Source organism: Peromyscus californicus, unplaced genomic scaffold (genome assembly GCF_007827085.1).
Source record: "Peromyscus californicus insignis strain IS unplaced genomic scaffold, ASM782708v3 Scaffold_6__1_contigs__length_162567912, whole genome shotgun sequence".
Classification (NCBI taxonomy): Eukaryota; Metazoa; Chordata; class Mammalia; order Rodentia; family Cricetidae; genus Peromyscus; species Peromyscus californicus.
Genome location: NW_026294584.1, coordinates 158990311 through 159004852, shown reverse-complemented (window position 1 = coordinate 159004852; position 14542 = coordinate 158990311). Strand labels below are relative to the sequence as shown.

Below are 14542 nucleotides of genomic sequence, written 5' to 3'. Positions count from 1 at the left end.
CTAAAGGCGAGCGCCACCACTGCCAGGCCTTGTCATTGGCATCTTACATTGAAACACACGTCTTAAAAAAAAAAAAAAGTGATACTCGTTATATTATTAACTCAAGTCCAAGTTTTGCCTGTTTTTTAAAGTTTTTTTCCAATGTCCTTTTCATAACTGCTTTTTAAGATACTGAACAACTTGTTTGTACTCCATTTTATAATTGCACACTGGGGAGGCTGAGGCAGGAGGACTGCCGTCAGTTCCAGGCCAATGTGGGCTACATAGCAAGACCCTATCTCAATAAAGTAAAATTCATTAGTGATGGTACAAGTTTATCTCCCTTGGGAGGAAGCGGCAAGACGTCAGAAGTTCAAGGCCAGCCTCCACAGCATAGTGGTTGGAGGCCATCCTGGGCTCCATGAGACCTGGTCTCAAAAAGAGAAAAAGAAAGTTAATTTGCACTGTTAGACACAACAGGCCTGGCGTGGTGGCACAGGCCTTTAATCCCAGTACTCGGGAGGCGAGCAGAGGCAGGGGGATGGATCACTGAGTTCGAGAACGGCCATGTCTACAGAGGGAGTTCCAGGGCAGGCAGGGCTACACAGAGAAACCCCGTCTCAAAAAAAAAAAAAAAGGAAAGACGCAAAGCGAGAGCACCGCCCGCCGGGAGCCGCGGCAGGAGGCGCGCGCCCGCAGGGCCGGGCGGGCACGCGCGCGGCCGTCCCGCCGGAAGAGCGCGCCTGGCGGGGCTGGGCGGCGGGCGAGCGGTGCGCGCGGGCGCCCGGGGGCAGCACCCCGACCCTGCGCGGGGCCCGGGCCCGCCCGCGCCTCCGGCGGACGGCGATGTGGCGGCTGCGGCTGCTCGTCCTGGGGGTGCTGGCGGCGGGCACCGCCGAGGCCCAGGCGAACTCCACCGACGGTGAGCCCCTCTGCAGGGCCGCAGGCCGCCCGCGTCTGTGCAGCCCTCCCCGGGCAGCAGGCGCGCCTCCGGCCGGCCGGCCGCGGGTTCGGGACCTGGGCCATCCTGTCAACGCCTCGCTGGGGCTGGGAACCGGGAAGAGATAAGTAGCCCCCTCTCCGACATTCGTCCCTGTAGGGAGCAGCCATGTTTGTAGTTTTAAGTGGACACGTTGAAACGGCCTTCTCAGTTTACTCCTCTTGGCACAGCACCCTGGAGGCTGCGGCAGGAGGATTAGGAGTTCGAGGCCAGCCTGGGGAGTGAGAGTCGGGGCCCAAACAAACAAAAACTAAAACCAGACCTAATGCTGAGTCTGTCGAGGAACTAAGGCATTCCAAGCAGCAGGTGGCTTTGACACTGAGAAATCTAGATGCTTTCCAAACGGGTCAAGTTTTGCAGTTGGAGATGGGACTTGAAATCCTAGGTCAATTGCTGAGTGAAAAGGCTTTAAGTGACTGCTGGGGGTGCGGGTGGGCTTTAATGGGAAATATGAAAAGCACTAATTGTGCCAGGCTGGTGATCACGCGCTTTTTCTGGTGAAGTTATTCCTTGTTTGGAGCTTGAGACAAGTAGCAAAGACAACAAACGGTCTTCTGGGCGATGGGATCGTTTTTTCCCCCTGGATGCTTATCTCTGAAAAGCCTTGGTTAGAACTGCATTTTAGGAAATTTTTGTACAACTAAGGCCAATGCTGAAAAATACAAATACATGTGTTTTTAATGTACACACACACACACACACACACACACACACACACACACACACACACAGTTTTCTTGAAGAAAACTCTGGCTTATAGAAGGGGGAAGCGCTAGCCTCTGGCAGTGTGCTAGGCTCCTTTCCTTGGCTGAGTTCCCTAATCCTAGAAGCCTTGGGAGATAACGGTTTCCCCTGTGGAGGCTCAAGACGTTCACTGCACGAATGAGCGGCTGGTAGCAACACCAGTGCGGCGCCCTGGGAATTGCAGGGCCTTGCACTTCAGCAAAGCCCCTTTTTGAAAAGGGTGCCTAGCCCGGGCGGAATTGGGGCTGCGGCTCAGTTGGTAGAGTGCTTATCTAGCACCTAAGAAGTCCTGATTTCCACCCCCAGCCCACAGGGACCGGGTGTGGTGGTACATGCCCAGAGCCCAGAATTCACAAGGTGAGAAAGAAAAGTAGAAAGTTGAGAGTTAGTATTTTCCTTTTTGTACCCTCACCTCTGATTACGACACGGTACTTTGGCTTGCGCTGTTCCTTCTGCCCTGTCAGTATTGTTGGTCAGTATTGTTGGTGCAGAGAGGGAGGGGACTCGGACTCAGCAGCCGATAAACACTCATGTTCCCCACGCCTGGCTAGTATGGACACACAGTAGAAGGCTTGCATGACCCTCCTGTGAAGCGGCTGGGTTGTTAGGATACGAGTGTCAGGAACTGGACAACCTCTGCAATTTAGGAGGATCTGCTGGACCCCAGCAGGTGAGGGGACCGGGCACCCAGGTAGTGGCTTGATGCTTAGTGAGGGTTGGGAGAGAGATGGAGATCTGTATGTCTAAATAGTCCTCCTTCTCTTGGAGTCCCAGTCTCTGCTTGCCTAGGTGCCTTCATTTTTGTTTTAGATTCATACCCAGTTGCTCACCTGGAAACCCACCTGTAAGAGTTGAGTGGGGCGCACCTTTTGTATTTCGGGAGTGCTCTGAGTAGGCCATGGCGCTTCTGTGTATAGATGCACGTGGAAACTTTCTTCCAGAGTGTTTGAAAGGCCGTGCGTTCATTGTTGTGTGTCCTTTTAGTTTATACATTTGCTTTGTGGAATTGAAGAGTGGATCCTGCACATACCACACAAGCATGGCACCACTCAGCTAGATCCCCGATTCTTGCCTTTTCATTTTTTTGAGCTAATGACAGTTCATCTGAAGATAAAAGCAAGTAATCAGCAGCTGAACTGTAATTCTGAGCACCTCAGAGGCTTCAGCAGAAGGATTGCCTTCAGTTCAAGGCCAGTGTAGGTTACACAACAAGACCCTATCTCAAAACACACCAACAACCCACAAACAAATAAAAATTATGAGAGACAATTGAATGCCAGCCCGCTGAAGTAGCTGGGTCATTCTTGCTCAGAGTGTTTTTTTCACGGAGGAATTAGGAAAGCTAGACTTTGTTGGCACTCCTGAAGTTGGCTGCTGTGTGTGCGACCAACAGGGAGGGAAGTGCGAGGTACATTTTAGTACCGCAGCAAAAGAAGGAGTTGGGCATGTTAAGATAGGGGTCTGATTGGGAAAAGGAAAGGATTAGGAATGGAAGGCCTTTCTAGAATGGAGTTAGTGGAAGGAAAAAATGTTTCTGTCTGATGAAGGATGGGAAGTGCGTGTGAAAATAGAAAACAGTCCCTTCTATTCAGAGGGCAGTTGGGGTTGTTTTTAGAATGTCAGACAAAGCAGAGGCACAGAGTGCAGTGTGAGTCAGCTCGCCATCTTGACTGGGCTGCCGCTCTCTAAGGCCCTTTGATGTGCAGCTTGTCTTCTTCCCCCCCATCCCCACCCCCTAAACCCCCCCCCCCCCCCAGTCATAAGAGCTAATTATGCCTGTCAGATGCTTCTGGTGACTCCTTCTCCAGATGGCCTGGAGGTGAATTAGGCTCCTGTTAACTTCTGCAGGATGTATTTTGGGTATGTCTTCTCTTGCCAAGTCTCTTTTGTGAGAAGAAATTAAATGCAGTTTCCAGCAGGTCTGGTGTCTCCGGCTTGTCATGACCCGGCTAACTGTTTGGGAAGTTGAGGCAGAAGGATTGCAATTTCAAGGCCCATTTGGGCAGTAGAGTAAGTTCAAGGGTAATGTGGGCAACTTAGGCCGTTCCTGAAATGCAATATTAGAGAGGAGCTGGGGGTGTGGTTTTTAGTGGTAGACTGCTTGCTTAGTGCTTGAGAGGCTCTGGGTTTATTTTCTCTCTCTCTCTCTCTCTCTCTCTCTCTCTCTCTCTCTCTCTCTGTGTGTGTGTGTGTGTGTGTGTGTGTGTGTGTGTGTGTGTGTGTGTGTGTGCACGCGCGCTTGGATGTGCTCTGCTCAGGGCTTCATATGTTAGTACACACAGTTACTTCTTACCCTTCTTTTCTTTCTGGATTCTTTTGGTGATGCTGAGGATTGAACCCAGAGCCCTGAGCAAGCTCTACCACTGAGCTATCCCCCTGGCCCCACCATTGAGTATCTCTCATTGTTTCTGTGGAAGTCCCCTCATTGCTGCTTATGATAGGCCCAGCATCTCTGGGAATGTTCACCCCCACTCCCCACTACTTTCTCTGTAGGGCCAATTTGAGAATGCCTGGATATTTTTGGTTTTTCTTTGAGGCGCTGCATCTCCAAAGCGCTGGCAAGCTAAGGAAGCTCATGATCCATACTATGCAGCATCTGATGGTTATAAAACCATTTACCCATTTGTTTGGTACTTTTAGACGCCCAGCGGCTTCTGTAGCATAGTTACCTCCCTTTTACCGTGAAAGAAGAGAGGCCCAGAAGAAAGAAATACCTTGCCTCAGGTCCCGTAGTTCGATCTCTGTTGAACAAGCATTTACTGCCAGGCGACTGGTACAGTGCCAGACGCTGGATCATCAGATGTGACAAAGACCTGCATAGCTAGGAGGGAAACCACACAAGTTTGGGCTAAAATGCAATCTTCTATACACATTGTGCAATGGTTCTTGGATGACCAATCATTCCCACACACAAAAGAGCTCAGTTAAGAATGGAGAGGTATGTGTATGTCTCTCTTAGTCACGAACATGGTGTTTGCAGTTCTCAGTTGCCTGGAGAACTTTCTGTTTTGTTTTTTGAGACAGGGTCTTGTATAGGCCAGGCTAGCCTTGAATAACCCACTATTCAAGGATTGACTTGAACTTCTGACCCTCCTGCCTACACCCTTCTCCCCAGTGTTGGGATTACAGCATCCAACACCTGCTTCTGCATTGTTGGTGATCAAATCCAGGGCTTTGAGCATGCTAGTCAAGCCCTCTACCAACTGAGTTATAGTCCTAGCCCTTCTCCATGTTGTTTGAATGAGTGTTTGTTTTTAAATTCATGTTTGCAGCTACTGCTAGGGATTTTTATTTAAGTGGTATGGCTGAGTCTTGGCAACACGTCACCTCCACGTGATTGTCACAAACAACCAAGATGTATTGTAATTTCCTTATGATAAGGACAATTCTGATAACTATAGAAAATGTGATAAATAAGGAGCTGTGTTGGAAAGAAGAAATAATTTAAGGTACCCGTTCTTAATGTTACTGATATTAAAACAACAGGACCAGGTTTTCGATGCCAGACAGTGTCTCCCCACCCACCTTCACTATCTGCCTGGTTCCTGCTACAGGTGTGTGGGGGTGGGACTTCCGTGAAGCATAGTCTCTGAAAATGCAGTCCACACCAAGCAAGAGTTCTGGTGGTTCCTGGAAGGCTGGGTGGAGTTCTTGAAGGAGGCAGAGGCTTAGACTTTCAGTCCTACCCTCTAGATAGTGTCAAGCTGTTTGTTTCCATTTATGACTTTTTAGACAGGAATACACCTAGATATAGTTTAACCATAAGGCCATCTGTTACTCCATGCCAGCAAAAATCTCACGTAAGTTAATTGTCTGACCTATATGCTTTCTAGAACACTCCCACAAAGCAGAACTATTTTATTTTGGTAAAATTTTGAGAGAGAGCCTCATGTAATGCAGGCTGTCTTCAAATTCACTATCTAGCTGAGGATAATCTTGACCCCGCTCTTCCTGTCTCTACCTCTGCGTGCTGAGATTAAAAGTATGCTTGCCATGCATAGCCATTTTTCTTAATTTGTTTTCATACTAGAATAGCAGCATTTATCCTCATCAATAGATGTGTTTAGTCAATATGATATGCATGCACAATGCATACTAAATAGCTTTAAAAAAGGGCCAAGCTATCCGGCGGCGGCGGCGGTGGTGGCGCACGCCTTTAATCCCAGCACTAGGAGGCAGAGGCAGGCAGATCTCTGAGAGTTTGAGGCCAGCCTAGACTGCAGAGTGAGTTCCATGACAGACTCCAAACGCTACACAGAGAAACCCTGTCTTGAAAAACAAAAACAAAACAAAACAAAACAAAAAAAGGGCCAAGCTAGACATTTACATGTCCTTCTTCTTGCACATATGTGGAAATAAACATTATGCATCTTGATACTAAGTCCTCAACACAGAGTTGGCCTCCATACCCACAAGCTATGTATCCTGCAGATTCAGCCAGCTGCGGAGTGAAAATAATTTTTTTCTTTTTTTCTTTTATTCTTATGTGCATTTGTTTTTTTGCCATGAGTATCAGGGTCCCTTGAAACTGGAGTTACAGACAGGTGTGAGCTGCCATGTGGGTACTGGGAATTGAACTCGGGTCCTCTGGAAGAAGAGTCAGTGCTCTTAATCTCTGAGCCATCTCTCCAGCCTGAAAATAATTTTTTAAAGTACATCTGTGCTGAACGTGCACAGACTTTTTCATGTTGCTGTTCTCTAGCAATATGGTGGCATAGCACTTATGTTAGGTACGTAAATAACCCACAGATAAATTATGCATGTGGATAGATGTCTATCACAACACCACTTTTAAAATACCTATATTATGTGTGCATGCACTTGTGCAGGCAAGCAGGTGGACGTAGAAGCCAGAGGGGCATGTCAGGTACCCGATCTACTGCTCTTTGCCTTATTCCCTTGAGAAAGGGTCTCTCTCTGAACCTGGAGCTACACTGGTGGCCAGAAAGCCACAACGACCTTCCTCTCTCTCTGCTCTTCATAGCATAGAAATAACAAGTCTATGTGACTGTGCCTGACTTTTTTATGTGGGTGCTGGGATTTAAACTCAGGTCCCCATGCTTGTTCAGCAAGTGCTCTTATCCACTGAGCCATCTCTTCATCTCCTACTGCGTGTACCATTTTATGTGAGGCATAGGCAGGGATTAGTAGTCTGGAGAGTTTGGGACTTGTAGCCTGTGGATGCTGAGGGATGATGGTACACATACCAGGTGACAGCTGTGGGGATGTCTGTACTAGGGGAAGCAATGGACAGGTGCTGAGAGTCCCCATATTGTTTAATGTCTCTTTTCCTTCTAAGCACTGAGAATTGAACATAGCTTTTTTGTGTGTATGTGTGTGTTTTGTTGTTGTTTTAATGAATTTAAAATGTAGGCTCAAGGCAGAACTTGAACCCTGAAGCCATCAAAGCTGGAAGCTTTTGTCAAATCATGACATTTCTTTCTGATAAGAACACTTTGAAACTTGAAAAAGAAGATGTGTAGAGAAAGCCACTTTGTAGTTGGAAGGTTTCTCCAGTCCCGCCCAGCCCCAAGGTCCCGCAGCTGCTTATAAAATAATCACTCAGAGGCTTAATATTATTTACAAACAGTATGGTCTATGGCAGGCCTCTTGCTAGCTAGCTCTTATATCTTAAATTAACCCATTTCTATTAATCTATGTTTTGCCACATGTTCTGTGGCTTACTGGTCTGCTGGCATGTTGTTCATTGGGCAGCAGGCTGGTGTATCCCAGACTCTGCCTTTCTGTTTCCTGTCTCTCTCCTTGGATTTCCTACCTGCTTCTAAGCTGCCATGACATAGGCCAAAGCAGCTTATTTATTAACCAGTGGGACAACATATATTCACAGCATACAGAAACACATCACCCAGCACTTCCCCTTTTCTGTCTAATCAAAAAGGTTTTAGCTTTAATATAGTAAAATTATATATAACAAACAGTTATCAAACAAGAGTTACAGTTATAATATCTAGTCTATTTGTATTTGACAAAATTAAAATATTTTTATCATCTATCCTATATTTGTGAGTCTAACGTTTCATATCTAATTTATCTTTTATCATAACCAAGGAAAATTATAACTATCTAGTCTTCAGCTCCATCAAAGACCCTAGAAGGATACAATATTACCTAAGTAAACAGGAAGTACATTGTAAGCAACTTCCAAAAATCTAGAATGACAGAGACAGCTGGCTGCCTGGACAGTCACCCAAAGTTATTCTGAATGTTGGGGTATCCATTCTTCAGCCTACAGGTCTAGAGTCTCTCAGTCACTTCTCTCTGTGTCCTGTAGAATGTCTGGCAGTTTCTTTTGTGAAGCAGGAACCTGAAGGACCATTTCGCCAAGCAAAGTTCAGTGGTCACCTTTCTATGGGTCCTGCATGTCCAGTCAATACAACATTTTGTCAAGCAGTCCAGGCAAGAACAGTTTCTTTCCCAAATGGCTAACTTTTGCCACAATGAAGGTAAAATTCCATAAGGAGTTTCTTTGATGCCCATCATCTTATCTGAAGTAGATTGGTGCTGCCAGGAGCAGATGTGTCTCATAGTCCAGAAAAGTCTAAGTTCTTAAAACATTTTAAATGCCATATTCTGTAGGTTTTTCAAGTGTTTGAAGATTACCTACTTAATTCCACTATATCTATGTATTCCTAGAAAACTTAACTAACGTGACTATAAGTTAGATTATCATGGATGATTAATAATTAATTTGTATTTCTTAATTATACATTACAATTTCAAATGAGCAGCACAAAGGTAATACCTTAAACAAGAGTAGAAATATACATGCATTATAACAAAATGAACTTTAAATTTGTATCAATAAACTAAAATCCATAGCAATGTAAAACATTTCAAACAAGTTGCTCTTTAAAAATAGATTCAATAATCTACCCTTTTGTCCTATTGTATCTATAATATCCCCTTTTCTTTTTATAAAGAGATTGCATTTATAATCAACCTGCTTTAATTAAAAATAAACATTTATAAATAATATTTTGGGAATTTGGGTACAGCTTCTCCTACTACTTCCTGCTGGTTGGGGCACTGGCATTCTTATGGGGATCCTGAGAAAATTAAGAATTATAGTTAAATCTTAGATGTAGTAGTCTGTGAGGCTGTATCGACCTTTCAGGGGGTCTTGGTTGATCAAACCATATTAGCTTGGAAGCAATCCACAGGTTCTCATCTTCTGTGGAAACAAAAACAGAACCTCTTTTCCAAAGCAATGTATCCTTAAACAAATTTTGAAGTCAAGATACCTTTAAAATATACATATTGGTTTAACTCAGCAGCCTTTACAATCAAAAATTGCAGTTAAAAATCCCAAAGACAATATAATCCAGACTCTGTGTATAATTTCTATCTTTACATTGTAGTGGTATTGTGTTCCCCAAAATATTGTGTATCCTAATAAACTTATCTGGGGTCAGAGAACAGAACAGCCACTAGACAGACATAGAGGCCAGAAAATGGTGGCACTCACACCTTTAATCCTATCACTTGGGAGGCAGAGATCCATCCAGATCTCTGTGAGTTTAAAGCCACACTGGAAACATCCAGGCATGGTGACTCACGCCTTTAATCCCAGGAAGTGATGGCAGGAAGCAGAAAGGTATATAAGGCATGAAAACCAGGAACTAGGCTGGTTAAGCTTTTGGCTGGTTAAGCTTTTAGGCTTTTGAGCAGCAGTTCAGATGAGACCTATTCTGGATGAGGACTCAGAGGCTTCCAGTCTGAGGAAACAGGATCAACTGAGGAATTGGCAAGGTAAGGTGGCTGTGGCTTGTTCTGCTTCTCTGATCTTCCAACATTCACCCCAATAACTGGTACTGGGTTTTATTTTCATTAACAAGAACTTTTAAGATTCATGCTACATTATTACATGGCTTAACTTTTATATTACTTTTTACTGTTTCTTTAAAGACTTTATTTTTTAAAACTATCTATTTCTTTATATAACTGCATATATTCCTTTTCCTCTCTCTTCCAAGCCTACATACATTTTTTTTTCACACACTGTAAACTGTTTAGAGTTTTAGTCCATCTGAATCTGTCTTATTGTGAATCTATAATCCTTCTCTGCCCAGGAGAGATTTTAAACTGTTAAACTGAGTGGCTAGGACAAAAAGTGGCAGCCTTGGCTGCTGACTCTGCCCACCTCAGCTTCCCAACATGGTGGAGATACCAGGGGAGTCAGGCTTACACTGCCAACTCTGGGGTCCATGCTGCCACCAGGTAGCATGTAGCTGTCCCATAAACCCTTTTTGTCTGTATGAGTAAAAGCCAAATCCACCATGCAGCATGCTGCACAGCTTAGGGATAGTTCTGTGTACCGCAGCAGGAATCTGCCATGCTGTAGGTCAAGTCCAAATGCCACAGTTTGCCTGAGAGACAGAACTAGGAAGCTGTTTTTTAGCTCTATTTTAGAATCTTTTTTTAAAGCTTTCTCAGGTTTTGGGTGGAGATTCTTGCGACCACTTCTGGGCGCCAAATGTAGTCGAAAGGTTTCTCCTGTCCTGCCCAGCCCCTCGGTCCTGCAGCCGCTTATAAAATAATCACTCAGAGGCTTAATATTATTCACAAACTGTATGGCTGTGGCAGGCCTCCTGATAGCTAGCTCTTATATCTTAAATTAACCCATTTCTATTCATCTATGTTTTGCTACATGTTCTGTGGCTTACAGGTCTGCTGGCATATTGTTCCTTGGGTGACAGGCTGGCGTCTCCTCAGACTCTGCCTTTCTGTTTCCTGTCTCTCTCCTTGGATTTCCCACCTGCCTCTAAGCTGCCTTGCCATAGCCCGAAGCAGCTTATTTATTAACCAATGGGAGCAGCATATGTTCACAGCGTACAGAAAGACATCCCCCAGCACCACTTGACTGCTTGACATGTACTCTCACTGATGATATCACTCCTCATGTTATCAGCGTTAATCCCAAAGGTGAGAATAAGACCACTACCACAGTTTGAGCCACATTTGAAGCAAACTTGATTTTTATTGGGGTGCACCAAGAGGTGGCCAGTGACTGCCTCCTAAGTCGGGTTAAGGAGAGCAGTCCCGAATCCATCTCTTAGGCCCTTTTAAGGAGTAAAATCACTAGTAGTTTTACAGAAGGGAGATAATGAGGCAATAAGGAAATAAAAAAAAATTTTTTTAAATCATGTTATCACTCACCATGTGATTAGGGAGGGTCTGGGAGGGTCAGGGTATTCTCAAAAACAAATCAAGATCATGGGTTGGGGAAGGTCAGGTTTCAGGAAACAGAGCAACTCGACTCTTATAGTAATAGAAACTTGTTTTTACAAATACAGCATAATGGTTCCAGCCTTTAAAATGGAGTCGGGCAGGTTCTTCACTCAGCTTCCAGTTGTTTGATCATTTTAATTACCGTGCTCCTGCGTTTCTTTCTAAGGACTCTATTTTATTTTATTTTATTGTGTATAGGTGTTTTGCCCACATGTGGTCTGTGTAGTACGTGTATACCTGGTGCTCAAGGTGGGCCAGAAGAGGGATCCCCTGGAACTGGATACAGGCAGTTCTGAGCTGCCTTGTAGGTTCTGGGAACTGAACCCGGGTCCTCTGGAAGAGCAGCCTTAACTGCTGAACCTTTGGTCTGTGGTCCTCCACTGTTGCTCTAGTATGTTGGTATCTTGGAGATTCTGGGTTAAAGATTTAGGTTAAGGAACATTGACAACAACATATCTCTAGAGATGGCTCAGTCTCTTCCAGGCCTTCTGAGCTGTTCTGGCTCAGAGTCTGTGTCATGGGAGACAACACGGGCCACCAGAACATCTTCTAGAGCATATTGGAAGCAAGCCCAAGAGATGATAGCAAGCGCCTTGGATAGACAGGCTGTAATGAATTTGCTTGCACAAGTTTTCGGTACAGACAGAGTGATTTTATAAGTACTTGTTGATACTTGCCAAATGGAGAAAATGAGGAGAAATGTGTGTGCGCACGCGCGCCGGGGGACGGAGGGAGGGATGAAACCAGAAAATGGATGACAGATATGAGCTGAGAGCTCCTAGCACAGTGGAACATTAGTGATCCCTGAGGGCCAGGAAAACTGACCCCATTGCAGCAGACAGCAGAAAGCACATTTGCGTTCTTAAGACAGGGTCGTTTTAAAAAGTGACTTAAATTGTTTGTCATTTTCATACATGGGTTTGGAAGGACCTGTTGGAGACCGATGGGCTGCGTGGTGGGAACACAGCTGCAGAGGGTGACACCCTGGAATGTGTCAGTCCTGGCTGGCAGGGAGGGTAGGCCAGCCCCTCCTCTTCATCCAGGCAACCATGGCTGCTGTGAGCTCAGGAATGCAATGTCTGTGTCTCCTTCACACCCACCACCCAAACAACAACAGGTTGTTGATGTGTCTGTAGCCCAGGCTGGCCTTGCCTTTACATAGACCCCTCTGCTTTAGCCTCCCAAGTGCTGAGATAACAGTCATGCACCACCATACCTGACTCAAGGGGGTTTTCTGAGGGTGAAATTAGCGTTGTTCGTTTGTTTATGAATGAAGTTTCCGTAAATGATACCAGAGGTACAATATTGTAACGAGAAAATTTTCCATTGTAGGTTTTCTTGAATTTTCTGTGGGAAAATTTACATACTTTCTGCTCAGCAGTCCCTTTCCACAGGGGGCCATTCTACGTCATATTTCAAGCAATGTGACCTTCCTTCTTTTCCAAATACACTCACAGTATCAGAACACCACCATTTCGTTTACTAAGGTAAGCAGAAAGGATTCTTCCATAAAGAGATCACCCCTATAATGTTGTCTTGTGTGTTCAAATCTGATGTCTGTTTATGTGTGGGCCTGGTCTCCAGGAGGCCTCAGTCATCTTTAGTTACAGGATCTCATTGCCTAGGCTCCCCTCTGTTCCCTTGATTCACAGACTATCTAGAGGAACAGAACTGCATAGGGTTCTAGAAATGACTGTGTGAAAGCCGTGTTGGTGCTCTTGTGTCTTTGTGTTTTGGTTGTCATGGCAATGGGTCTTTTGAAGCCACTGACCCTATACTCTCACCCCTCTCTGAGGCTTGCCAAGTTGAGACTCAGCTGCTGCCTTTTTCCTTCCCATTCTCTTAGCTTTAAGAGAACGTTCTGATTCCAAGGCAGGAGGACTAAGGGTTTAAGGGCAGCTTCAGCTGCATAGTGAGGCTGACTGCCTGGCCTACATGAACTCTTGTCTTAAAGGAAAAGGTTTACTAACAGGCTGGAGAAATAGCTCAGTGGTTAAGGAGCACTGGCTGCTTTTGCAGAGGACCTGGGTTTGGTTCCCAGTACCCACGTAATGGCTCACAACCATCCCTAACTCCAGTTCCAGAGGCTCTGATGCCCTCCTCTGGCCTCCACAGGTACCAGGCACACATGTGGTATGCAGACATGCATGCAGGCAAAAATATTCATACACACAAAATAAAAATAAGTGACTAAATAAATAAATCTTTAAGACAAAAGCTTTTTGTAAACTGAACTCTTTGGGGCCAAAGCTCCTGTTTTGTGTTGTTAGCCAGAATAAATCTTAATTCAGTTGAACTGTAGTGCTTGAAAAATTCCATGTACAATTAATTCCTAGAGTTTCTGTTTATTTTTCCCCCATCAAGCTGGGAATGAAACCTAGGCTGTCACACTTGATAGGCAAGTACTTTACTGCTGGTCTACACCCTGACCCCTAGTGTCTTGGTATTAACAGATGGAAACTGAGGACCGAGGAGATGACTCATTCTATAGGGCTCGAGTTTGATCTCGAACCCACCCAAACAAAAAAAAAAAAAACCCCAGCCAGGTCTGGTGTGGGTTCGTTACCCAGCACTGGGGAGGTGGAAACAAGGCTCACTGGCTAGTCGGTTTAGCCAATCAGTGAGCCCCAGGTTCAGTGAGAGAACTTGTCTTAAAAATAAGCTGGAGGGGATGGAGAGATGGCTCAGTGGTTAAGAGTACCTGTTGTTCTTGGAGAGGACCTGGGCTCAGTTCCCAGCATTCACAGGACAGTGCGTATCCATCTTTAACTCCAGTCTCAGGAGACCTGACACCCCCTTTTGACATCTGAGGGCCCCAAGCAGGCACATGGTGCACATACATACATGCAGGCAAACTACTCATATACATAAAATGAAACAAATAATAAATCTAAAATATATAAATTAATTAAAATAATAAATTGGAGAGGAATAAAAGATGACACCCAGTGCCAACCTCTGGCTTCCAAATATATGCTCAAATATTGGCATATGCTCATATTCACACTTGCACACACACGAATTTATACACATACAGATACTTAAAACCATAACTGGGAGGTGTTCGTGAGGAAGCCTTTACCGATAAGATAGCACCCCTATAAAACAGGCTCCCCAAGAGCCTTCCTTACTCTGCTGTGTTTATGAACCCTAAAACCTGTGGTAGTTTGTTACAGCAGTTCAAACTGACTGAGGCAGTTAGTATATATTGCTAAATTTCTATTTACTTATTTTATATGGGTATATTGTTAGGATATGTATTTGTGTACCACAAATGTGCCTGGTACCTGTATAGACCAGAAGAGGGTATCAAATCCCCGAAACTGTTGTGAGCCATTATGTGAATATTAGGAATTGAACTCGGGTCCTTTGAAAGAGCAACCAGTGCTCTTAACCACTGAGCCATCTCCAGCCCTCAATGATGATGTGTTTCAGAGAATTCTCCTATTCGAAGGTGTGGATATGTGAACATGGGGATGAAAACTCTACGAAGATTGTTTTCTTATTTGTTTGGAGGGGTTTGGAGAGGGCTGCACACACTGGCTAGCACTGCAGTGTGTGTGTTTCTCA

General features: G+C 44.9%; 1 protein-coding gene across 3 annotated transcripts in view; it reads left to right on the top strand.

Moving 5' to 3' along the window:
• Positions 1–758: 758 nt before the first annotated feature.
• Positions 759–14542, top strand: part of Tm7sf3 (transmembrane 7 superfamily member 3) — a 33039-nt gene continuing 19255 nt past the window's right edge. For 2 of the 3 annotated variants that reach the window (XM_052720706.1, XM_052720704.1), the window contains exons 1-2: positions 759–901; positions 12305–12459. In XM_052720706.1, the coding sequence (XP_052576666.1) occupies positions 826–901; positions 12305–12459 (231 nt within the window). In that variant the 5' untranslated portion in view covers positions 759–825. Of the gene's footprint in view, positions 902–12304; positions 12460–14542 lie in introns of those variants that run through there. The other variant, XM_052720707.1, reaches the window with a different exon arrangement.